Source organism: Lycium barbarum, chromosome 6, assembly GCF_019175385.1.
Source record: "Lycium barbarum isolate Lr01 chromosome 6, ASM1917538v2, whole genome shotgun sequence".
NCBI classification, from domain to species: domain Eukaryota; kingdom Viridiplantae; phylum Streptophyta; class Magnoliopsida; order Solanales; family Solanaceae; genus Lycium; species Lycium barbarum.
In genome coordinates this window covers 124,456,583-124,482,977 of record NC_083342.1, presented here as the reverse complement: position 1 = coordinate 124,482,977, position 26,395 = coordinate 124,456,583, and the positions used below count along the sequence as shown (strand labels likewise).

At 36.5% G+C, this 26,395-nt stretch overlaps 2 protein-coding genes across 4 annotated transcripts; both read right to left on the bottom strand.

The window, feature by feature from the left end:
- On the bottom strand, positions 1-21,959 carry LOC132598590 (uncharacterized). Of its 3 annotated transcripts, none has more exons than XM_060311552.1 (16): positions 21,580-21,957; positions 20,366-20,499; positions 18,856-18,913; positions 17,401-17,616; positions 15,977-16,252; positions 15,201-15,335; positions 14,975-15,100; positions 6,696-6,740; positions 5,628-5,735; positions 4,085-4,227; positions 3,846-3,969; positions 3,020-3,094; positions 2,200-2,568; positions 2,009-2,101; positions 1,048-1,204; positions 1-530 (listed from the first exon to the last, which is right to left on the bottom strand). In XM_060311552.1, exons 1-16 carry the CDS (start codon positions 21,802-21,804, stop codon positions 262-264), a joined length of 2,553 nt encoding a protein of 850 aa, XP_060167535.1. In that variant the 5' UTR covers positions 21,805-21,957; the 3' UTR covers positions 1-261. The 3 variants fall into 3 exon arrangements, with proteins under 3 accessions (XP_060167535.1, XP_060167536.1, XP_060167537.1); XM_060311554.1 differs by having other exon boundaries at positions 393-530; positions 1,020-1,204; positions 21,580-21,959; XM_060311553.1 differs by lacking the exon at positions 6,696-6,740 and having other exon boundaries at positions 21,580-21,958.
- Positions 21,960-25,373: 3,414 nt separating this feature from the next.
- LOC132600125 (22.0 kDa class IV heat shock protein-like) lies at positions 25,374-26,240 on the bottom strand. Its single transcript, XM_060313235.1, has one exon. It carries the CDS (start codon positions 26,064-26,066, stop codon positions 25,485-25,487), a length of 582 nt encoding a protein of 193 aa, XP_060169218.1. The 5' UTR covers positions 26,067-26,240; the 3' UTR covers positions 25,374-25,484.
- Between the last annotated feature and the right edge of the window lie 155 nt (positions 26,241-26,395).

Sequence of the window (26,395 nt, the reverse complement as noted above, 5' to 3'; positions counted from 1 at the left end):
TTTTTATGAGCAATTACAAACATAAATTTACTATTAAAAGCAATCATTTAATTTAATGCATTTCAGAGTTCAGATCCAACCGTTAATCGTGAACCTTCAAAAATGTTGAACTTAGAACTAGTTGGCAGACCACAAAACTTAGATCCCATAATATACCCATAAAAAGTTAAAAACACCGGTGCTACACAACTCTATAAAGAGCTTACTAGGGTTAACATTCTAATGACGACATACACAACTATATTAAGTGTTCCAGTTATGTCAAGATTTGATGAACATTTTCCGAAATTCATCATTGGATTTAGGATTTTCGTCTTCAACAGCATCAGTTTCTTTTGTTTTGGTTTTATCTTTGTCAACCCCACCAAGCGGCCTGACAGCTCTAGGCATTGCGAATGTATTCTTACCTTTGAGCTGGATATTAGATGCCCGCCGATAGCTAGGAGGTTGAAGGCCCTTTCCCTCAGAACCTTCAGCAGAATCCTTGGCACCTGCTTCCGAATTCTCAGTAGTTTGATTAGCACCATCACCTGACATTTTAATCCCTTCAGCTTGTATCACAGTGAGACAACAGACATAAGTATGCAATGAATAGAAATGCTGATTATAGCTTTCACCAAGATTAGTAACAGATGAAGACAATTTTCAAAAGAAAGCAAGACAACATGCAGATCATGAAACATTGTTATAGTTGTCCATTCTGCAGTAAGCTACACTGGGTGCTCAATACCAATAAAACAGTGAACCTTCCCACAAGCCAAAACATAGAAGTGACTATTCAGGAGCTCAGAACTAGATATAGAACACACACAGCAAACAAGACCAAGAGTTCTATGTCCTTGAAAATTGAACTTACACAGGCAAGTATGCGTCAAAAAGGAACAACATTTGCATCACTAAGCATTTCAACATCTTGTTACACATGAGTTGTCATCTCCAAATGTCGGCAAATAATGAATAAGTAACTATGAAGCAATTACATTAAGGTAGAGTATGGAACTAATTAGAATGTGCAAAACCTGTGAAAACAATTGAAGCAAACCGTACTTTGTCTTGAAGACGCACCCTGAGCAGCACTTCCTTTCTTTCTGCCCTTGGGATCTGACTTAGCAATGCTCACTCTCTTCCCAAGCAATGTCTGCTTGTTTTTTGCCACAGCTGCCGCCAGGTGTTCGTCATCCGAGAAATCCACATAAGCCAATCCCTTAACGCGTTCAAGGAAGAAACCAATAATGTTATTACACATATAATATAGGTCAGACATGTTTAATTGTATCATGCACAGGTCCCATGATTTTCGAGAACTTCAAAAAAATCTAATTCTAACAGCCAGTTGCGCAATGCAGGTCGAGGATCTAGTCAGACCCATTGATTCTGATGATTGCATTCTCAGTGGATGATAAAATTTCAAAATTGCTGGATACAAGCTGTTAACTTGCTAGACTTTTGTGCATTCCCACCCAATACCGGCGACTAATATGAGTGTTAAATGACAGTTCTGTTCTTTTTCTTCCTTTTTTTTTTCCTTCTTATCCTTATATACAATAAAAAAATTGTATTCCTCCCTCCCAAATTAAATGACTGCTCAAAGTAGGTCAGATATATAATTTTCAAAATTTATTTTATACATTGACTCCTTGAATTTTTGCAAAAGATATTAACATATTAAGAGTTTAATAAAAAATTCTAGAATGCACAATGTTTAGAAATTAAAAAGAAACAGAAAATCTGTAGGCAAAATCAGAAGGAAAACTATTGGTCTTACCAAATAGTGGAGCATCTCATGAAATAGGATCTGAGGAGTAGCGGAAAAATAAAAATAAAAATACTGGGGGAACTTTCAGTGATCATCAAAACTTGTGGGTGTCTCAGATTAAAAATTAGAGGGTAAATCTTTATAATTATGTAGCAAAAGAGAAGGTACTTCACACTGCAATGTTGAGACTAAGCAGGTAAGCATTAAACTAAATCTCTTGCTGTCTGTGTGAATAGAGAGAAAGAGAGATACCCTTGACTTTCCAGTGAACTTGTCATTTAATATTCGTATAGCAACCACTCCTCCAACATCGCTGAAGAATCTACGTAAGTCATCATAGTTTGCCTGTCTCAGTAATAAATAACCAATTAACAGATAGTGGCTAAGGTCTGCAATGTCATTCAGGAGAACTTAGGCTTCAAGAAACACCAACAGACAACTACCTTGAGGTTAAGGTTAGATACAAATGCAGTACACTGGTCATTGTACTGCTGAGGTTTGCCAGAAGAGACAACTTTGTTTTCATTTTTGATTCCACTCGCTGGTTTGCTCGCAGCCACATCTGGTTTTGTATTTTTTACCTTGCCTGTGCCTTTTGCTTGGTCTTTACTATCTTCAGAAATGATTTTGACATTCTTAGCTTTATCTTTCTGACGTTTAGCAGGAGATTGTTCTTCACTTAAATTTGATGCTGGCTTCCTCTTTTCACGCACATTTTTCCTCGAAGAATTGTCTCTATCATCTGCTGACACACTGACGTTCTTAGCTTCTTGTAGCTTGAATAACTGCAGCTCTTCAAGGCGAGGAGTGACCTGAGACAATTAGAGAAGGGCGAAGCAGATCCATCAGAAATAAAACTCCAACTGAACATTCACCAATAAGATACTCAGAGAATAGATATTCTCACATCAGAAAAGAAGTGATGCACCCACAAAAAAAAAGGTAGCTCCACCAGGAATGTAAGTTTTACTAGAATGTGACTGGTGCACGCCAAAGAGTAAGAATCATAATTACATCACGACGCAAGCTACGGGAGCAACGTCAGCCAGATTGCTAAATTTCTAATTTTCTTTATTGCTTATGGTAGATAGAGTTAACATAATTACTAGTCTTGAGTAATTAGATTTCTGAAATGCATCAGAGAGATTAGTAATGTTCCTTATGGCACATCAAGGATTACTCCCTGCATCATCACATCTAACTTTCAAGTGAAGCACGAATTAATGAGCGAACTCTAGATGCAATGACATTAACCTGCATTACCTTTTTAACGGCAAGATCAAAGTCGTCAAGTGCACCATACTCTCTCTCGAAACGAATCCACGAATTGCATATGTCCTGAATTATTCTGTTTTTTAGAAGAAGCAAGGGGTATCATCTAATTCAAAATGAGTAGCAACTTAGGCTGCAAAGAACACCAGAAAAAGATAAACTATAACAGATACACGTAAAGGATAGCACAAAAGGAGCCAAATAAAGCACCAGCGAGAATCAAGAACTACAGTGCATGAATTCTTGTTTTTGCCCCCATTTTATTAACAAAATAATTAGAAAACTACTTGGAAACAAGAAGATATCTGGAACATGTAAATTTATAAAGTATGTTTCCACAAAAAATAGCAAAATCGATGGTATTTAATTAGTTAAGAGGTATTTTCGGGTATAAGGCGCAATTTCTTTTCTTACAAGATGCCTATTCATTAGATTGGACCGGTCTGACAATACCATGCTTCAAAGCACAATACAGACTTATCTACCTCATATACACAGTACTGCAAATAAAAAGTTTAGTTTTCATTGCCCCAAAAATCATTTCCAAATTGAAAGCTCCAGAAATATATAGTTATTAAGATCACAACCAAACATTTACCTTGCCTTAAAGGAACTCTTGACTAAAGTACAGAAGGATTAGATGCAACTGAACCAAGGAGATTATGCATGAGGTAGTCCGACGAAAATTAAGTGAACATGTTATAGGTACTGTTAATAGTTCAATGGTTCAACTGTTTCACAACCAACAAGCTCTAGGGGTCCAAATAGGAGGCTGAATTTGACTGCATGATATAAGCAATTTATTACAAGAACATACCTCCGAGCCAGTCCCAGGGAACCGTTTACTGTAGCATCTCTTAAAGAGGGATCGGGCTTCATTAATATTACCCATCTCAGTTTCCATGGTTATGTACCCTAGCCACATCTCTAGCACAGATCCACTGCAAAAAAAACCCATATTACAACAATGAAAATACAACGAAGACACTTTTGGATCATACATTAAATTTGCACGTCGATATTTCTAACTGAAATAACAGAGATGTGCATGAAAACCTGATTTTAAGCAGGCTCTCCCAGACACCACGAGCTGCAACTAGATCTTTCCCCAGAGTTGATTCTAAGCGGGCCCAATATCTATACATCCGCAAAAAACTCTCTGTATTCTTCAGATGTGGAGACAAATAATCTGATGCACGCTGGAAGAAAAGGAAGGAGAATACCTTTAATTACGTTGTGGGTTATGTAAAAAAGGAAATTATTTCTGGCAACAGATCAGACAGACTAGAGAGAATTTCAAGGATAAATTGCACAATTAAGATGGTGAAGGGTATAAGAAGTTCCAATTACAAAGCAAACAGCATTTGGCCTAACGTGACTATTAAGATAGAGTTGATGCGAAATTCTTAATTTCATCAGGGGACAGGTGAGACCAAAATGAAATGGTAATATTTTAGTGATAACACAGCCAGAAGCATGTCACGTTTTTTTTTTGAAACTGGTAAAGAACCAGAAGCATGTCACTTTAACTATTTGATTTGTATTGTACTAGTTTAATTAAGAAATTGAGAATCCATTAAGATGGATAACACAGAAACGCAATATTCAAGTTCAGATGTGGAAGTATACCAAGTCATATCCAACCCCCAAATATCAGAAATTGAAGAAGATCAAAGGAAAAAATAGGAGACCATAGATTATCTCAAAAAAAAAAAAAAAAAAAAAAAACAAAGAAAGAAGATAGGAGACAATAGAAGAAGGATTGAAAGACAAATTAAAAGTATTAACACAAAGGACCGGGTCGAATGTTATTCTTGGAAACACAAAACTGTTAATTAGGCAGTCAACTATGATAGTGGACATAACTAAATGTAATTTGCAAAACTATCAAGCTGAGCCAACCCTTCTTTTTACTGAATAAAGTAAGCCTTGGATCTATATAAAGCTTCCATATGGGGACACAAACGTACCACCACTGGAGTTCAACCAAGCATAACTGGCTGTTCTTGCTGTACAAAGAGCCTGTTTAACCATCATGCTTTCACTAACCAATTTAGCCTTTTGGCATACTCCAAATATTTTACTATCATTTGATTTTTGAAACAGGTAAAATTTTGTATTACAGACCAGTACTTGGGAAGTACTGAACCCCTTTACAAGAGAAAAAGGGGGAAAAAAAAAGAGATTTAAACAAGTCACTGAAGCATAGCTGCAATCCTAAAATGAATCAAGAACATCTAGGATTGTCTCTGTATCTTCAGGGTATGCATTTAATATTTTGCCATCATTCAATAACAACATACCCAGTGTCATCCCACAAGTGGGATCTGGGGAGGGTGGTGTGAATGCAGCCTTACCCCTACCTTTTGAAGGTAGAGAGGCTGTTTCCATTAGACCTTCGGCATATTTTACCATATTAATAAACTTATTCACAAAAAAATAAAGAATTAAATAATTCAGATTTAGATGTCGAGTGAAGTCCTCTGCAAAGCAAGAACCAACAGCAACGTAAACAAAAGCTAAACCTGAATTCCCAGGGCAAGGGTAAGCACCAACAGGAGGTCATTTTTTTTTTTTTTTAAGCAATTAGCAAGCATACCTGAAAAGTTTCCCGTATAATTATATAATCTCTGCTGTCAGCTCCAGACGCCAATGAAGACAACCTCCGCCTTAACCCATCAACTCTCGTGAGAAATACATCAAGATACTGCAACAAAGTGAACAAACATGAATAAGGTTATAATCTGGTAAACTGTACTTTTAGCCCTTAAAACACACTCAATGCAGCTAATGGTTAGAACTAACCCAAAAAAAAATCGATTCCAAAATCTCTTCAGGAATTTTCCTTGTTTTCAGCAGTGGGCATTCTCTCTTAAATCTAAAAAGGAGACGACTGATGCAGCAAGTATTCACATCAATGCGCTCCCTAACAAATTAAAGTTTCAATGATTTCTTTATGGCAGGTGGTGTCTGGGCCAAATTGCACGCACCTGTACCTGCGACCTCCCACCAACACAAGTACCGGGTAACTCTTCCCAAAAAGGCTTGGGCAGATGGGAAGAATCACCTGGTGTTTTTGTCTCTGCTGGGATTTAAACCTAAGACCTCATGGTGCTCCTCCCACTACATCGACCACTAGGCACTGATAAGTTAACCTCAAGATAAGTTAACTTCTGCTAATTCTCTGACGTTTATTTTGGACAAATAAGTCACTGACAAACTTCCATGAGCATTAGACTTCTTTGCTGCAATTGCATTTACCAAAAGATAGATTTGGCTTCATCTCACTGAATTTTGCAGTGAGATAAGCCCAACAATAAACAAAGCAAACTCGACGGTTCGATCACTAGGTATGTTGTTGTTGTTGTAAATAGCTATGGATAAATTGACAATTCCAAATTGAAATTTGCATCTTTTGGCATACAACGAATCTTTTTTCAATTTGAATTATATTTTATTACTAAGCTGCAATTTAGCAAATTGTTAACAGTAGTTAAATCTAATATCGCATCGCCTCATTAATAGGTAATAGAGAAGTAAAGGAACTGTGCAAAGGATCCATGACAAAACTACGTAGTTTTCCCCATAACATAGTAAACCTACTGTGCATGAATGGGCGGGGGAAAGCTTGACTACTAATAACAATATACGACAGATATGCTCCAACCTCTTCAAAGCTTGAGAAAGTGCACTGTAAGGACTTCTCGAAAACCTGGAACATTGATTAGAAAAATGAATAAGAATACCACCAGTAGGCACAATTACCGACACGTGTGCTACAACAAATAGCAGAATGGAAACTAATGCGCTAAATTCTTCTCATTGAGTTTCACACAAGATAGATATTATTGTCTACTCTCTCAAGCTCAGTCAGATCTAAATACAATAGCACCAAAAGAGAATAGTAAAGGAAAGAACAATTGGACAAAATCAAAATAGCAAGAAGACAGTTATACAGAAAATATAGGATACACAGTTACTAATATTACGCCTCAATTCCAAGCAAGTTAGGCAAATCATATGGCAAACAATCAGGAGTCAGATATCCAATTCTTTTGACAATGAGGGACTTTGTCAGAAAGTACTTAAAAACATGCTTTAAATAAGGGACAAATCAATCCAGGATCTCCAGCAGATAAGTCAAGAGCATAAAGGAACGTATCCACCTTGTAATTCTGGTAACAGATAACACTTAAAATAAGAAGAAACTTCAGCTTGCTGGTCTGGCAGGACGATGTTAAGTGAGGTTAAGCCGTTAAGTCAATGTGGACCACCATAAATGAGACCATTTTATGTAACCTGGCTAGAAAGGAACCAATTACTTTGAAGGAATGGCGCAACTTGTTCACAAGCAGAAATAGAAATGGTTGTATCAGTAGTACCACATAATTTGTGGGATGAGCAATTCTTAAATAACGGACAAATCAATCCAGGATCTCCAGCAGATAAGTCAAGAGCATAAAGGAACGTATCCACCTTGTAATTCTGGTAACAGATAACACTTAAAATAAGAAGAAACTTCAGCTTGCTGGTCTGGCAGGACGATGTTAAGTGAGGTTAAGCCGTTAAGTCAATGTGGACCACCATAAATGAGACCATTTTATGTAACCTGGCTAGAAAGGAACCAAGTACTTTGAAGGAATGGCGCAACTTGTTCACAAGCTGAATTAGAAATGGTTGTATCAGTAGTACCACATCATTTGTGGGATGAGCAATTGAACTCTTTATATGGTCTTGGGCAATTCTCCCCTGATGAGTTAAGTTAAATTTCAGGGTTAAATTAGGCCCAAGAATAATTACCTATCAAAAAAGAAAAAGAAATTAGATCCAAAGTCTATTTCTTATCATGGTATCTGAGTCAAGCCAACCCCACTTCTTGTTCAAGCCAATCCCACTTCTTGTTTTATCCAACGCTCACCCTCACCCCACCCCAAAACCCCCACAAATATTATGTTTCGCATGATACAGTTGGCAACCGCGGGCGGTGTTAGTAGTATTTGTAGGATGGGCAAATGACCCTTTATATGATCTCGGGCGATCCTCACGGCATGAGCAAGCTTTTGAGTTTTGAGTTAGGCCCAAGGACCATTTCTTATTAGGCTGGTAGGTTTTTTGCCTTTTGGTCTAAGTTGGTAAATGTATGTGATTTGGATATGTTGGACTGCTTTTCTCAGGTCCCTACAGCAACAAAGGGACTTAGCTTATGTTCGTATACGTAGCTTGCACCTGCTGTTTGCCGATTTACAGCAAAAAATTTACCTTATCAAAAAGAAATTCATGGCTGTCAAATCCAACACCCTCCCCCCAAAAGGAAAAAACAGAAAGTAGATGAAAGTAAAATGATGCAGACGGTGTCTCGAAACACAAATGAGTGTTCCACTAATTTCTCAATCATAAATGGGCAGATAAATGTAAAAGCACAATAACAAAAGATGGATATCCCATAAGAACGGTTATAGTCTTAGACAGGGATGGTAAATGGGTGGGGTTTCGTCAGGTTGAAAATGGTTTGAACAAAAACAGGTTGCATATTGAAGTGTGTGACCATCGCACTTTCAAAATTTAATTATATTCTTAACACGCTCCCTCACGTGCAGTAGACCTGGTTTTTTTTTTCATGGACCAAGCACATGGAAATTCTTTTTGATATTGCGTAGCAGTGAGATTCGATCCTAGGACCTTTGGCCAGCTCTAATACCATAGTTGGGTTTTTAAAAGATGGGGCAACAAGTGTTGATTGAAAAAGTCTCTCAAGAAAATTGCTCTAGATAACCATTGTTGATTTTTGAAAGAAAAGAAATAATACAAACAAACAAACAAACAACAACAACCCAGTAAAATCCCACAACGTGAGGTCTGGGGAGGGTAGGGTGTACGCAGACCTTACTCCTACCAAGATAGGACGGTTGTTTCCGAAAGACCCTCAGCTCAATAAAAAACATAAAAAGAGGTCAGATAAGGCTAAGAGATTCAAAGCGATATGGAAATGCAAATAACGAAAGCAACACAGATAAAATAGAATAATCAAAGCACCGGAAATAACATATAATAGCAGAAATCAGAGCACAAGAAATTATACAACAATAATGCGACTACTAATAAGGAAGGATAAGGAGGCTATCTACTAGCCTTCTACCCGAATCTGGGTCCTCCAAACTCTCCTATCTAAGGTCATGTCCTCGGTAAGCTGTAACTGCGCCATGTCGTGTCTAATTACCTCTCCCCAATACTTCTTCGGCCTACCCCTACCTCGTCTGAAACCATCCATGGCCAACTTCTCACACCTCCGCACTGGGACATCTGTGTCTCTCCTCTTCACATGCCCAAACCACCTCAATCTCGCTTCTCGCATCTTGTCTTCCACCGAGGCCACTCCCACCTTGTCCCGAATATCCTCATTCCTAATCCTGTCACTCCTGGTGTGACCACACATCCATCTCAACATTCTCATCTCGGCAACTTTCATCTTTTGAACGTGAGAGATCTTAATTGGCCAACACCAACATAGTCGGTCTAACCACCACTTTGTAGAACTTTCCCTTAAGTTGTGGTGGCACCTTCTTGTCACATAGCACTCCGGAAGCGAGCCTCCATTTCATCCACCCTGCCCCAATACGATGTGTGACATCATCGTCAATCTCCCCGCTACCTTGCATAATAGACCCAAGATACTTGAAACTACTTTTCTTCTGGATGGCCTAGGTACCAAGCCTCACTTCCAAGCCAGCCTGTTGAGGTGCTTCACTGAACTTGCACTCGAAGTACTCTATCTTGGTCCTACTCAGCTTAAACCCTTTAGACTCCAGAGTATGTCTCCAACCCTCCAGCTTAGCGTTAACTCCGCTACGAGTCTCGTCGATCACGACTATGTCATCCGCGAAAAGCATACACCATGGCACCTCACCTTGAATTTATCGCGTCAATCCATCCATCACCAAGGCAAATAAAAACGGACTAAGAGCTTATCCTTGATGCAACCCCATCACAACTGAAAAATGCTCTGAGTCTCCTCCTACTGACCTTACCCTGGTTTTGACTCCCTCATACATGTCCTTAATTACCCTAATGTACGCCATAGGTACACCTTTAGCCTCCAAGCATCTCCATAGGATCTCTCTTGGAACTTTGTCGTAAGCCTTTTCTAGGTCGATGAATACATGTGTAAGTCCTTCTTCCTCTCCCTATACTGCTCCACCAGTCTCCTCACAAGATGGATGGCTTCTGTAGTTGAGCATCCCGGCATGAATCCGAACTAGTTCTCTGAAATAGACACGCCTCTCCTCACCCTCATCTCCACCACCCTTTCCCACACTTTCATAGTATGGCTTAGCAGCTTGATACCTCTATAGTTGTTGCAACTCTGGATATCTCCCTTGTTCTTGTACAGAGGGATCATTACACTCGACCTCCATTCTTCGGGCATCATTGTCGTCTTAAAGATGACATTAAACAACCTAGTCAGCCACTCCAAACCTGCCGAGCCCGCGCTCTTCCAAAACTCCCCAGGAATCTCGTCAGGTCTGATCGCTCTTCCCCTACGCATCCTACGAACAGCACCCTTAACCTCCTCAACCTTAATACTCCTGCAATACCCAAAATCGTAACGCCTTCCTGAATGTTCTAAATCTCCCAACACAATGTCTCTGTCCCCTTCTTCCTTCAAGAGTTTGTGGAAGTATGACTGCCATCTCCGTCTAATGAGAGTCTCCTCTACCAATATGCCATGCTCGTCCTTGATGCACTTCACTTGATCCACATCACGTGCCTTTCTCTCCCTCGCCTTGGCTAGCCTGAACAATTTCTGATCCCCTCTTTTCTCCTCTAGTTCAGCATAAAAGCGTTCAAAAGCTGTCGTTTTTGCCGTCGAAACCGCCAACTTCGCCTCCTTCCTCGCCATCTTGTAAAGTTCCCTATTCGTCCACTTCTCCACCTTATCCTTACTTTCTATCAACTTCGCATATGCCACCTTCTTTGCTTCAACCTTCCTTTGAACTTCTCCATTCCACCACCAGTCCCCTCGATGCTGACCACGACTACCTGTCGAGACCCCCAACACTTCCCTTGCTACCACCCTAATGCAACTAGCCGTCCTATCCCACATACTGGTCGCATCCCCACTACTATCCCAGGCCCCCATATCCTTCAATTTCTCTCCCATCTCTAGGGCACTAGTCGTGGTCAAACTCCCCCATCTGATCCTAGGTCGGTCATCCACGACCCTCTTCTTCCTCGTCATCTTGATCCCAAAATTCATCACCAAGAGCTTATGTCGGGTTGTAAGGTTGTCGCTCGGAATGACCTTACAGTCTTTGCACGGACCTTTATCATCCTTCCTAAGGAGTAAAAAGTCTATCTGAGTCTTAGTCACCGAACTACGGAAGGTCACCAAGTGCTCCTCCTTCTTTGGGAAACTCGAATTGGCTATCACCAACCCAAAAGCTCTTGCAAAATCCAAAAGTGAGACTCCTCCTCCATTCCTGTCCCCGAAGCCAAAGCCTCCATGCACATCATCATAACCTCCCGAAATAGACCTGATGTGCCCATTGAAATCACCTCCCACGAATAGCTTCTCAGTAAGCGGTATGCCTCCCACTAACTCATCCAAATCCTCCCAAAATAATAGAGGAAGAAAAATCGAAGCGTAAGACTTTAATGCAGTAGAGAATATTTTTTATTGATCTACAGATTATCTTTAAATAGTTGTGAAAGTAAGTAACTAAAGTAAAAAAATCTGCTAAAATATAGCAGTCATCACAATCCTAATCCCTAAAAGATCTAAAACTAACTAAGAAATTCCTTATGAATAGCAGAGATTATTGACTAAGACTTGTTCAAAATAACTACAGGCAACAAAATAAAAATTACTACACTACTATAGCATATTTCTAGCACTACTCCCAGCTTTAGGAACTGTCATTTAAAAAAGTTGCTCCTCCCTAATTTCTGCTGCTTGAGGATTGTTTTAAAATTTGCAAACTTTCGTATCATGGCCTGTTTGTTTGCAATTTCCACATATTACATCAGGTCTGCACTAACAAAAAAAATTCAAGTGTGTTTTCTTTTTGCAGCATTCGCAAACAGGATAGTTAACTTTTTCTTTTCCGTTTTGGGAATAAAAAGCACCCTCAGTAATATTGTCTTGTCTGAAGACTTTTCTTTACTTTCGTGCTTGAAGAACGCTTATTAGTTCTTCAACAGAGATGGCAAAGAGATCTTTACACTCTTTCATAGATGAAATTTTAGACTCGAGTCTTTCTGGATTTGTTACAAGAAATCCTTGCCAAGCAACCTAATTCAATTAACCATCAAAGAGATATTTACAAAATACTAAATAAGAGTCTCATCCTTTTGTATCCTAAAAGATTCAAAATCCCTTTTCAAATTCAAAATTTCCATTTGCCTGACTCAGTCACTTCCTTGGTACTACTTTTTTAGTTTTTCCAACGCTTCTTAAATTGTCACAAGCAATTATTTTAGAAAAATCAAATCTGCTACTGAATTTTGAATTACAGTTTTGGCTTTGAATTTTTTGATTTTCTCTTCTGAGTAAGTCAATAATCTTTCCTATTCATAATGAATTTCTTAGTTAGTTTTACATCTTTTAGGGATTAGGATTGTGATGATTGTTATATTTTAGCAAATTTTTCTACTTCAGTTATTTACTTTACTTCCTCAGCTATTTAAATGTAAACCAGTAGATCAATAAATAACATTCTCTACTGCATTAAAAGTCTTACGCTTCAATTTGTCTTCCTCTATAGTTTCCCTGTATTTTTTTCTTTCAAAAACCAACAATTGGTATCTAAAGCAAAATTTTCTTACGGGATCTGTGAGTTCATCCTAATGACCCGTCTTCAAAAACCATTTTAACCAATATCAATTTTCACCCTATTTTCAAACATGGAAAGCAGCGGTCTCTTTGAACGCCCCAAAAATTATAATGGCGAAAACTATCAAATTTGGTCAGTGAAAATGACATCATATCTTGAAGCCTATAATATGTAGGAAGTTGTAATGGATGATAGACCCTTACAACCACTGCCTGAAATTCCTGCCCTTGCCCAAATTAAATCTCATTTAGAAGAGAGAACCAAAAAATTCAAAGTCAAAGTTGTAATTCAAAATTCAGTGGCAGATTTGATTTTTTCTAAAATAATTGCTTGTGAGACAGCAAAACATGTATTGGAAAAAACTAAAAAAAGAGTACTAAGAAAGTGATCGTGTCGGGCAAATGCAAATTTTGAATTTGAAAAGGAATTTTGAATCTCTTAGGATGCAAGAGGATGAGACTATTATTAAGTATTTTGAAATATCTCTTCGATTGTTAATAGAATCAGGTTGCTTGGCGAGGATTTCAAAAATGACAAAATAGTAGAAAAAATTCTTGTGACAATTCCAGAGAGATTTGAGTCTAGTACCAATAAGTGTTCTTCAAGCACAAGAGCAAAGAAGAGCCTTCAGACAAGACAATAATGTTACTGAGGGTGCTTTTTTTTTTCTCAAAACAGAGAAGAAAAAGTTTACTATCCTGTTTGCAAATATTGCAAAAAGAACACTTTGAAATTTTTTATTTTTTTTTGTGGAGACCTGATGCAATATGTGGAAATTGCAAACAAACAGGCCATGTTACAAAAGTGTGCAAGTTTAAAAACAATCAGTTGAGAAGGAGTGTTAGAACTATGCTTTAGTGCATTTTTATTACTGCCTTTAGTTATTTTGAATATGTCCAAGTCAATAATCTTTCCTATTCATAATGAATTTGTTAGTTAGTTTTAGATCTTTTAGGTATTAGGATTGTGATGACAACTACACTATAGCATATTTTTCTACTTCAATTATGTACTTTTTTTTTTTTGAAACTGGTAACTATTCAATTATGTACTTTCTCAGCTATTTAAATGTAAACCAGCTAACATTAAAGTCTTACGCTTCAATTTTTTCTTCCTCTATTATTTCCCTGTATTTTTTTCTTTCGAAAAACCAACAATTGTTATCTAGAGCAATTTTCTTGAGAGACATTTTCAATACACTTTCAATCTTTTTGCTGCACCATCTTTTAAAAACCCAACAAGTTTCAACCCGCCCACATTTCATGTGGGTAAACTATGGGTTGGGTGATAAATGGCTGGATTTGTTATGGGTTAGCCCATATTATATAAGTGTAATATTATTTCTAGTGTAATGTTTATAATTTTTTCATATTAATATTCATAACAAAATATTATGAAATAGAAAATTCGAGGTGGAGTTTTTGTGTGTGTGTGTGTGTGTGGGGTGGGGGGGGGGGGGGGGGGGCGTTCCATCTTTTATAAAGATATTATAAAAGTAAAATATATGAAATCGAAAATGTGGAGGGGGGTTGATGTTGGGGAGTAAGAAAATAATTTTTTTATAAAAGTAAGATGAAATAGGAAGAGTGTGTGTGTGAGGGGGTTAAGAAAAAACTTCCCACATTTATTATTTCTTTATAAAAGATAAAATATAGTATGGAATAGAAAATTGGTGGGTTGGGGGGGATGGGGGCGGGGCGAGGGGAGGGGGGAGGGGGGAATTTCCAACTTTTTATAAAAGATAAAATGTAGTATGAAATAGAAAATTTGTATGGGTGGGGAAGCAGGTGTAGGTAGCGGGGTGCTGGGTTGGGGGTGCGTTGGTGTGTTTTTTATCAATCCAGAAAACGTTTTTTCCCTCAAATTTTTAAGGAAAACATTTTCTCCTATTTTGAGGAAAATGAGTTACTGGGTCTAGTGAATTCATATGTGGATACCCATATTTGCCCGTACTTTTATGGGTTAAAAAGAGACTTGAAGCCCATATATACCAACTGAAATATGAGTGATCCACTCACTAAAATGTGGGTTAAATGGGCTAATTTTCTAAATGGGGCTGAAATTACCAGCACTAGTCTTAGAAATCAATATGAAGCAAAATAAAATGAAGACATACTGCAGATAGTTCGTCCTCAGAAGCACGACCGCGTTCAAGACACAGCAAGTATCGCACCCACATTTCTCCAACCCAGGGACAGTTCCTCGCCGCCCTTTTGTAAATGTCCCGAACAAGACTGGAGGTCTGCAAAGAAATATATGTATATAACTTAAAGCTGGATCAGTTTTCACCACAATCAAGAAATGAAAAATTTAATTAAAAGGACGAAGGCCGAAGAACAAACCTTCAAGGTTTTATCCATGTAGTGAGTATAATCAAGCCAGAGTTCACTAGATATAGGAAACTCAGCTACAGCACGCTCATATAAGATCTGTATCCTCGCAGGATCCCCCAACGACTGCTCAAATTTTAAGTAAGCCTGCAAGATAACACACCAAGCATCAGTATTCTATCAGATAATTGAGTCTAAAATATCTGGTACTATGATTAAGTCCATAACACCACAAAAGAAGCTATGGTGAAGTTATAGTAGTTAAAGTTTGGGTTCATCACAAACAGGATTGCCTAATTTCAACAGTTATCCTTGTTGCCAAAATCCAACCAAACAGAAAGCTTGTTCATGATTTTAGACCGTAACAGCTAACAAATTACACATAAACAGCAAATCTTACTCACACTCTCAAAACAAACGAGCAATTAACAAACTTAAGGTACTATTTCCAATGCTTATTTTTTTTTTTTTAAAAAAAGAGTACTATTTCCAGTGAAAAGCAAAAATATGGATTTTCTTTCTTCTCCTTATTCCCGTGTAATATGTAAACAGGAATGCAGACATATATCATCAAACACATGCAACCAATTCTTCTTTCATAGAAGTACTAACATTTGCATTTTTATAATAACTCTTTGCACCTTAATGATCTTAATCACTCCATTGCCTGTATATACACTCCATTTTCATGTTATCCAGATCTCCCAGACACATCACAACCATTGTTAAATAATCAATTGAGTCCTGTTTCAACTTGGTATAATATAGAAGAGAGTATCAGGATATACCATATAGTGTTGAAGCCTTTCTGATTCAGGTGCAACTTTATGAGATATTTGATTCTCAAGATGAGTCCTAGCATTCATCATGTCGAGGGCCTTTTGATATGAGGAGGCAACATGTGGCGAAAGCCCATCCAAGTTACTGGAGTCTACATCAAGATGCGCTCCCTGTTCTGCTTCCCAAGCCTTGTATGTGATGAGAGTTGAACTTAGATCAGCAAGAGGGACAGACAACTGGCGATGGAATAAATTCCTAATTCGCTGGACCTGCTTCTCTCTTGACTGCATTACAACAAGCAAATATCAACAGTAAATATCACTATAAAATGAGGCAAATAAATACAGATCAAGTTATCATTGGACATTGTCCAATATATTAACACGAATACCATACGGAAATCTTCTTTACACAAAAATAAAGAACAGGCTATCACTTGAGAGAGGTTCTAGATCTAACATTCTTTGATCTTCAGCACAAATACTAGAGGTATAGACATTTTTGTGAAACCAAACCTCTGACCTAAAATTCAAGTCAAAGCTTAACTTAACTGAAGTTACTAAAATGGATATACAGTTTCTTGACATTGGCTCAACCAAATAACTAGACTGCATGTAATATTATGCAAGCTCATAACACAAGAGAGAACAACTCAATAAGTGCTTTCCTTTTCACGGCCTTCATTCAATAATGACAGTAGGCTTTCACAGTTTTTAAGTATCATAACATTTAAATCTGCTACAAGTTGTTGAAGTATGCTTATCTAAAGGGAAATCCAATACTAAGCCGTATCAGTCTCACGACAGTAAAAGCTACCGAAGCATTTGACATACACCTCTTCTTTTTATCTGTTCAAAATTTCTTGCGAGTCAAACCATGACGTAAGTTTAACCCATTTAATTTCTTTCCGGAGGGGGTGGGACTGAAAGTTGCTTCAGACGAACAACAACAAGATGCAGCAACATTTTTACTACCCCATGCTTAATCCAGAGGGGAGAAGCTAAAAGCCAGTAAACTCTTAGAACAGTGATTTGGAAAAGCTCTATTAGATGAATGGCAGCAAGCTCTCAAGAACACCACTCATGATATAGAGTACCACCTTTGCAAGGAAAAGATATTTATGAACAAAGACAGAGTCATATTATGCCTCTAAATTCTCTCATGCTTGCTGGGAAAAACAAAGGGGCAGTAGGTGATATAGGACCTTAAGGAAAAAGAAGCATTCCCTTTCCCTCATCCTGGAGGAGGATTTACACAACCTTTAAAAGACCAAGGGCTAAACTAAAGAAGAACAGCACCTAGCTCTTTGATGACACCAACAACAACGTCTCAATCTCAAACTAGAGAGGGCTAGCTTTTACTATATCTTAAAAAAGGCTAAAGAGACGACGACACGCATAAAAGGAAAGAAAGAGAAGTGCCAAGCTCTTACGTCTGCATCAGTTTCATCAATAGTGAGGAAAATAGCTTGTTCAAATTCCCTATATAATTCCCATATCTTGCTGCCTTCAGCAACATGCAGACCAGCAGCAACAAGGGCACGCTCAAAGAGATTTCTTGCCTTCGAAATTCCAGCTGCAGAAAGTGTACTGACTGATTGGTCATGCTCTTGAACAAAACTTAAGTAGTCGCACCACAAAGCAACAGACTGCAGCAAGTAAAAAACTATCAGTACTTTTGTTTTGATTCTGGCAAACCTATTTCATTATCCTCATAAAACAGTAACAGAGATGATTGTTCACATGGAAAAAGTATTTAGGACTATCTTTTATTTCCTCTCTTATTGATAACCGAGTTATCCCCGAGGGCCAGTGCCGCACGGTTTGACACTCTTGAGGATAATGGGCACACCCTCTACCCTTCTCCACTTAAATGCCAAACTTCTGCTTGTGGCAGAGGTCCAGCCCACGCCGTGTGCCAAACCCACACATCACGCACTGTTGGCCAATATTAGGACAACTCTTGTTATGCAGATATTGCGAAAAGCCCAAAGATAATTTCTTCTCCAAAAGTTCTTCTTAAGCAGATCCCTGGTGTTATTTTTTGGTGTTTGTGGATTGAAAGGAATCAAAAATGTTTGGAAGGAATCCCATTCATTCTCTTGAAGCTAGATGTTTGTTTACCTTTTTGGAGGGAGTGGGACTAAAATTACCCCTGTAATTAGCACTGAATGTTATCTTTTACTTTGTCAGTTCCCTAGTTTTAGATTGATACGTTGTAAAGGTTTAGATTGATACATTGTAAAGGGGCTAACAAATTTGGACTTCTGTTCTCTTGTAACCGTGCATCTTCTTGATGTCTTTTAACGGAACGCCTTACTTCGTCAAGAAAAAATTCTTCAAAACAGAATACAACTTTGAGTTATTACTTCTTTGATTTGGTTCCCGTAAACAATGAAGAAAATATTGGGAGTTCTCCACATAGTAAGATGGTTAAGTTCTTCATGTAAACATCCTACTAAGCAGCAGCACAATGAAAAGGATTATTAAAGTACCACAGGAAGGTTTCTCACACACACTCTTATACAATTCTACTTTACCAAAGGCAGGCTTGTATCTTTCGCATCTTTTGCAATACAAAGATATATTTGATAACTATATCCTTAAGATATTCCGTCAAAGTCATTTCAATAAAGGCAAGGCAACCCTTAAACAATAAACCGGGCATGTTCAATAACAGTTTAGCTTATCTTAAAGTTAGTAGGCACAGGGACAAAACAAATATATTTTGAATCTCCCGAGTGAGCCAGCTTGGGTATAGCATGGACAAAAAGAAAGCATTAGCGTTTTCAATCTAGAACCAGAGCCTGCCTCGACCGTAAATCCTCTTCAAGCTTTTGTAGAGAAATAAGCAACAGGACACACGCTCACATTAACACACTACCTACCAGATAGTCAGACACCCCACGTTCAAATAGCTTCTCAATTGCAGGGAGGGCATCAGGTCTGCAAAAAAGACATGCAAATAAAGAAATCAGAAGACAGCAAAAGTGGCTTCTTTTCTTGTCTCATTATGTGTCAGTGTCACAGAGTTAAACAGGGGAAATATATATATACAAGAATAACTAATTTTATTTTTTGAGAAAATTTATTCACAAGAATAAATAAATCAAGAAAATCTCTTTGTGTCTCAAAGATACTCATGTTACAAGAGTAGTGGAAGAGTAAACTCAAATCTCTTACGTCAGCATGTGCAAACATACCCATCATTTTATCTAACCTCTAAATTTGTTAAGAGGAAAAGTAGGATTTGAGCATTACTCCATCTAAAACTCCACCCCATTTGCTTCTCTCTACCATGGAGCTTTTTCGTTCCATATCCAAACCTCCTCCCCATCCTTTTTCTACTATGGCTCATATACTAAAGCTAACTCCATACGAAATTTCTCTAATAAATAAAGATCCGTATCTGTTGTAGATTTGGAAATCATAAATCTTTTTCCCTAGCTCCTTATCCACTCTGCACTCCCTTTGTTTTTGATTATTTGACTTCTCCGCTCATTAAGTTTCTTCAGTAGGAATGTTAAAGTTGATGCCATCAATGATTTTTCTCCCTTGAATTTCAATATTAAGCTATCCAAAAATCAACAACAACAATGATAATAAAGTAAAGGTGAGTGAACATACATACAAGAAGAAATGAGACGTCCTCTTCATTTATGTCTGGTTTTTTACTTTTTCTCTTACCTTATCTTAAAGTGCAGACTGGTACATAGACATTATACAGATAACATGTAAGAAAAGTTACAAGTCTGTCCTCACAGGTCAAGCGTGTTATAGAGGAAATCACCTCAACAAGCATGCATCGCCAAAATGGAGAATAGTGAGTAGGAACACAAGTCAAATTGCTAACCGGAAAAAGGAAAACCTTGTTCAAGGTAGACAATGTGTCCTCTATTTTAGCTTGGGGACATAGACCACTTCGGATGCTGCCGACCACTTCAATCTTGTTCTCAATAAAGTGGAAATGAGAGAACAAGAAAATGCGTCCACTGAATTAAGTATTATTGGGAAAGGATTATACGAAATTTACAGAATATACATCCTGCTTTTTATTTCTTCTGCTCCCGTCACTAATTAGAGATCCCACTGAAAATACAGGAGCAGAATTCTCTATAGTAGACCAATACAATGTAAGACGTCCAGAATAAATTCCACATAAATCATCTTCTGCATTGTCCTTCTCTGGCCTTCATATGGCCCTAACCTATATGATCCCTCATGCATATCAACTGTCCTATTATGAAGAACCTACACACTAAATAAGCTTCAACAATAAAAAAACAACAAACCCAGTGTATGAAACAGCAAAGAAAAAGCATAAATAAGAAATAAAACCCGTATTTTATCAACAACAAAAAATAAGAAATAAATACAGTAGAAAGAAGAAACGCATACCCTGAACAAAGAGAGGTCTCGTCTTTTATCCACTCCTGCCACATCTCTGAACTCAAAGGAAAAATAGCACTCATGGCTTCCCTTGCTTGTCTAAGCTTCTCGATATCTCCTTGTTTCCTTAAAGCTTTTATGTACTACACAGCCACAACAAAACATCGTATCAGCAATCTCTTAACAAGCAAACACACATACCACCATCCGAGGAAAAGAAAACAGCTCCAACTGATAATTGCTTCCGAAAATGAAAAATCATTTATCATCACTGCGACAGGTCAACCCAAAGTTTTACTGAACATTTTGAGATGTGTTTGTTATAGATGGAAATGTCCTCCAAGGAAGGTTACCTTACATTATGAAAAGAAACTGATTCCACCAAAATGTGTTGTATGGACTGGAGTTCACTTTTCTTTACCCTTCTTTTTTTTTTTTTTTTTGGTATGAGTGATAAAATAATTTTCATAAATGAAAAACATGCACTGAGCCAGTGCTACAAAAGACTATTACAGAAAGTACAACTGCCCTATTAGATCAATCATTGCATCTACATCATGTACAATGGTAAGGTTGCACCAAAAAGCTAACAAAGAGATACATATATGTTTAAGGCTAAGAATGTTTCTATTTTTCCCTTAAAAAATTTCTATCATTTCCGTATTAGAAGTATTATTATCTTTGTTCACTCACTTATTTTTACTAGATCTCTCATATAGCTTGCTTGTTTCTTTCTTTCTTTAACGTCATTTATCTTATTCTATGTTGCTATTACTGCCTATTATTATTGTTATCTTGGCACCTTTTATTGAGCCGAGGCTATATCGGAAATAGCCTTCCTACCTCTCAAGGTAGGGGTATGGTCTGCGTACACTCTACCCTCTCCATACCCCTAACACACCTAGACTATCATTTTTTTGGTTCCCTTTTCCTACCTAAAAACCCTAAATCCTATCAGATAGTTGAAGTGTGTTTTTACATAGATGGTGATAATTTCGGCAGGAAAAGGGAACAACTGATGATAGTTGAGGTGTGAAACTCGCGAAAAAAAAAAAATGATAGTTGAGTGTGTTTTTAACCATGAACTCTTCAATCACATAATTGACAATCTTGTAAACTCAATGTATTAGTAACACTTTTGTGACACACAATGCATCCAAAACACTTGTATTACTACCAAAGAATAACTTTGTGATTTGAGTGTATGTAGGAAGAGAAATTACTTGAACATGAGAGTCGTAATTGGAAGGGTTATTTAAGAGGTCAGTTTCTAGGGCTTGAATTTGTGCATTCTGCTGTGCCTCGTCTTCTGAATCGGATTCGGAGTCGGAACCCGAATCCGAAAGGTCAGTGGATTTATGGGCGTCAACCATGTCTTGGTCCTCGTTTACGGTAGGATTGTCTTGAGGTGGATGTGCAGAGGAATCTAGGGTTTCACTTTCCGCCATGTTTCAATTTTTGAGTTTCAGCTTCCTGAAGATAGCTGTTGATGGCCGCTAATCGCTATAATAATGAAATGGAATAACAAGTTTGTGTGTCAAAGCTATGCGACGCCGTTGGAAACACTACCTGTCTTCTTAATTTTCACTCTCACAACTTGGACAACTGTTTTTTTTTTTCTTAAAAGGTCCAAAAATATTCTGAATACTTTCAAATAGCTCAAAATTATCCTTTAACTAGTTAAATAATTGAAAAATACTAGTACCTCTTTTTTCTAATTGTCGTTTTGAATAAAAATTGGTTAATTTTGCCTTTAAACTATTTTTTTTTTTTAATTTCTCACTTAGTGTCGGTACTCTCATTGAAGCTCTCCATTATTCTAAATTCGTGTCTCATAGTCCACGCTTGGGAGAAAACGCTCCCAGTTAAGAATATTTTATACTCAAAATTAAAAAAACTATGATAGTGTTATGAATGAATCAATATCAAATAAGTTTCTCATTAAAAATTTGAAATATATTTATTTTTAACAAATTAATAAGAAAATATTATGTCAAATAAAAAGTGCAACAAAAGGAGTACTTTATGTAAATTTTTCAGGAAGAAACATAATAAAGCACATGCTTTTCAAGAAAGAAACAAATTACAACAGCAACATGTCCAGTATAATCCCATGCGCACAGCTGATCCTCAGTAGCCATTTGGACATGTGACTTCATCAGCAACGTATCCAGTATAATCTCATACACACAGCTGATCCTCAGTAGGCATTTGGTCATATGACTTCATCAGCAACGTATCCAGTATAATCTCATACGCACAACTGATCCTCAGTAGGCATTTGGACATGTGACTTCATCAGCAACGTATCCAGTACAATCTCATACACACAGCTAACCCTCAGTAGGCGTTTGGACATCCGATTTTCATCTCATGAGATAAAATCTCAAATCATCCAAAAAAGCATGATTTGATATTTCAAATTTAAAATTTAAAATTTAAAATTAAACCCATAAGTTTACATTTTGTAAAAATAAATCCATAAATTAATAGATATATTTACTAATCATGTTTACCAATCATTTATATCAAAAATTAAAAAAATTACAAGTTGATAATATATTTATAACAAATTTACCCACCAACTATGAGAGAAAATTATATTAAATAGTAGTTATACTGCAACTCATGTTCAATTTTTCATTTTATTAACGAAAATGGCCAAATATACCCCTGTACTATTGGAAAAGGACCAAATATGTCCTTCATTATACTTTGGGTCCCAATATATCCATCCTCCGTTAAAATTGTCCAAGGTGGACATCAGATGTGACGTGACACTGATAACTCCGCGAGATGGATAACACGTGTCATGCCACCCCACCATCCAACTCACTCATCCCTGTCTTCCCCTTCTTCACCCATCACTATTATCTTCTCTCCCTTCACAACCATTGCCACAATTAGCAACACCACACCGACCCAATTAGCCATTTCAAGAAATACAACTGTTAAAAATTCATGTATTGAGTTAAATTCTATTTAACTGATTGTATGCAATTAATGCTGTTTTCTCATTTTGAAATTTTCAAAAAAGGCATATAAATGCAATTATCAAGTTAAATTGTTATTTTGTTGGAAGCATACGCTTCTTCAGTTTTATCCAAGTGAGGATAAGGTTGCATTTGTATTTGGTTTTTTAACTTACGTTGAAATTGTTTAGGCTGTGCTATTCTAGCTAATCTTATTCCTCCATTCGGGAAAGGAAAAGGAGAGAAGCTAAAGTAACTGAACTTGTTCATCATTCAGTCACTGACCTGATCGCTACATACATGTATTTAAAGAGTAATTAAAATGGTGGTGTGATGGTGCTGATGAGGCAGTGGTTGTGAAAGAAGATGAGAATGATAGTGGTGAATGAAGAAGAAAAGCAGAGGTAAATGAATTGGGTGGTGAGGTGACATGTTACGTGTTGTTTACTTCGTTTAGTTGTCAGTGCCACATCACATTTAGAGCCTATTTGGATGAACTCATGTCTATAAATTGTTTGCAGCTTATAAGCTAAAAAAAAAAGTTGGGGTAGTGTAGCTTATTTTTTTGACTTATAAGCTGTTTTCAGCTTATAAGCTGCTTTAGATAAGCTAAGTCAAATGGACCCAATTATTTTTTTGAGCTTATTTTAAGCACAAAATGACTTTAAGCTGGCCAGTCAACACTCAAAAAAGCTGAAAACAGCTTATAAGCAACTTATAAGTCAATCCAAACGGGCTCTTAGTGTCTACTTAAAACAATTTTAATGAAAAAAGGATATATTTAAACTCAAAATTTCTACTATTATCGAAGAGTGGGTTTGATCGTCAACCCACTCTTCTATAATAGTTAATAGTTAAAATAAAATAAAATTAAGGCAGAGTCCATGTGAATAAGTAAGAGACAATTGCAATAAAAAAAAAAAGTGGGATTCATGTGAAAAATAGGAGACAATTGCACAAAAAAAAAAAAAATAGAACATTTAAATAATGATAATGAGTTCAGAAAATGGTAAAGATACGCCTAGAGAAAATTTAAAGAAGAGAAATTCAAGAAAAAAGAAATAACGATTTAAATTGAACACAAAAATTGCTAAAGAAGTCATGAGACCAAAAGATTTAAAACTTATACCTTTAGGTAAGGATAAAGATACATTAATTTTAGACACATATGTCTCACACAAATAATGAGAAATAACATCAAGAAGACGAAATATAAACGGTCAAGAAACGTATATACATATACTTAAAAATTTAAGACTATAATACATGCTAATACACAAAAGTGTTTTTCAATGCTGTTGAGTAGAAAAAGATGATGGCATGAAACTCGATAGGAGAAAGTGTATTTCAAATCTTTCAATTGAAGAACTAAATCAGAAAAATCATATATGAAAAAAAACAGATTAAGTAAAATAAATATTTATTGATATTTTTAATTAATTAAATTATAATATTTTTTATAATAAAAATTCTATAATTATATTACTAAAAGGTATACGTTCTATCATGACAAAATTTAACTAGACATAAAATTTTATAAAAATAGAAAAACTCTTTAAAACTTGTGATTTAAAACAAATTATAGATATTTATATGAATTTAAATCATTTCATTAAAGGTAAAAGGAAAAATTTCAAGTTAAATAATTTTTAAATATAAAAATATATTATTTTTTGTGTTAAACCCATACTAGCACGAGCTTTCATCATCTAATATAACGATAAGAGTATATTTGAATTCAAAATATAACGAAAGGTGTATTTGACCATTTTCCAAGAGGGCAGGGATATATTTGGCCCTTTCCATTTTATTAAACTAAAATTTTGATAAATTGATATTATATATATTTTTTAAAATCTTCTAATAACGTATTAATTTTATTATGAACTACGACTTGTTCATTTAATAAATTGTATAAAAATTAAAAAATATTATTTTATGTCTAAATAAAAATAGAACTTAGAAAATACAAATTTATATATCTAAACAAAATTTTAATTTCAAATCACGAGATATTTCAAATCATGACCAAGTAGCTCGTTACATTGAGAAAGAAACAAATTGCAAGACATTTTATTTTTTTATCACACAATACAAATTAGACTGTTACATGATCATATTCTTCATCTGGACAAAAAGAACATTGTACTCTTCCTTCACATTGCAGCTTTAGTAGCTTTAATATCCTCACCACCAACAACATTCTCTTCTTCAGAAATACTAATCACCTTATTCTGTTTCTTCTCCTCAGCCAATTTTGGCACAGTAATCTTCAACACCCCATTTTCCAAATTAGCTTTAATGTGTTCCAAATCAACATTCCTTGGAAGCCTAAATTGTCTCCAAAATTTCCCATAAGTCCTCTCAGCTCTGTGCCATTTCTCACCTTCAACATTTTCTTCCTCTGTTTTCCTTTCTCCACTGATTCTCAACACTTTGTTTTCTTCAACTTCAATCTTGATATCTTCCCTTTTCATCCCTGGAATGTCAAGTGAAATGATGTGTTCTTTTGATGTTTCTTTCCAATCTGCACGAGCTAAGGCGATTGATTGATCAACACCTTTAGGGATTGTAAATGGGGTTTGTTCAAGAATCTTAAAAGGATCTTCTTGTGGTAACATTAAGTCAAAGAATGGATGGGTGTATGGTATTAAAGCTTGGGTTTTTAATGGAAGAATGGCTATCACCAATGCTAAGACAAGAAAACTCATACTAACACAAACTTTTGCCTTCTCCATTTTTAATTTGATGTTTTGTATATGCCTAAGTATAGCTAACTAGGAATGTGAAAGTATCAACAATATTTTGTGTGATATTATTGTTGTGTTGTTGGTTAAGGGGATTGCAATGTTGGGAGTTTATATATATGTTGAAGCAGAGGTAGAGGGCAGTGAAGGGTCTACAAGTTTCTGGAGAAGGAACTTGCATGGAGTCTTTAATTTATTGGTATTGGTATATTGATGTGGAGTAGTATAGACAGACTTTTCTGGAACGTTCAAGAGGAGACAGTTGTGAGAAGTAAGAAAAGAAGAGTTGTGGTTACCCCTGACCAATAATACTGTGTCAC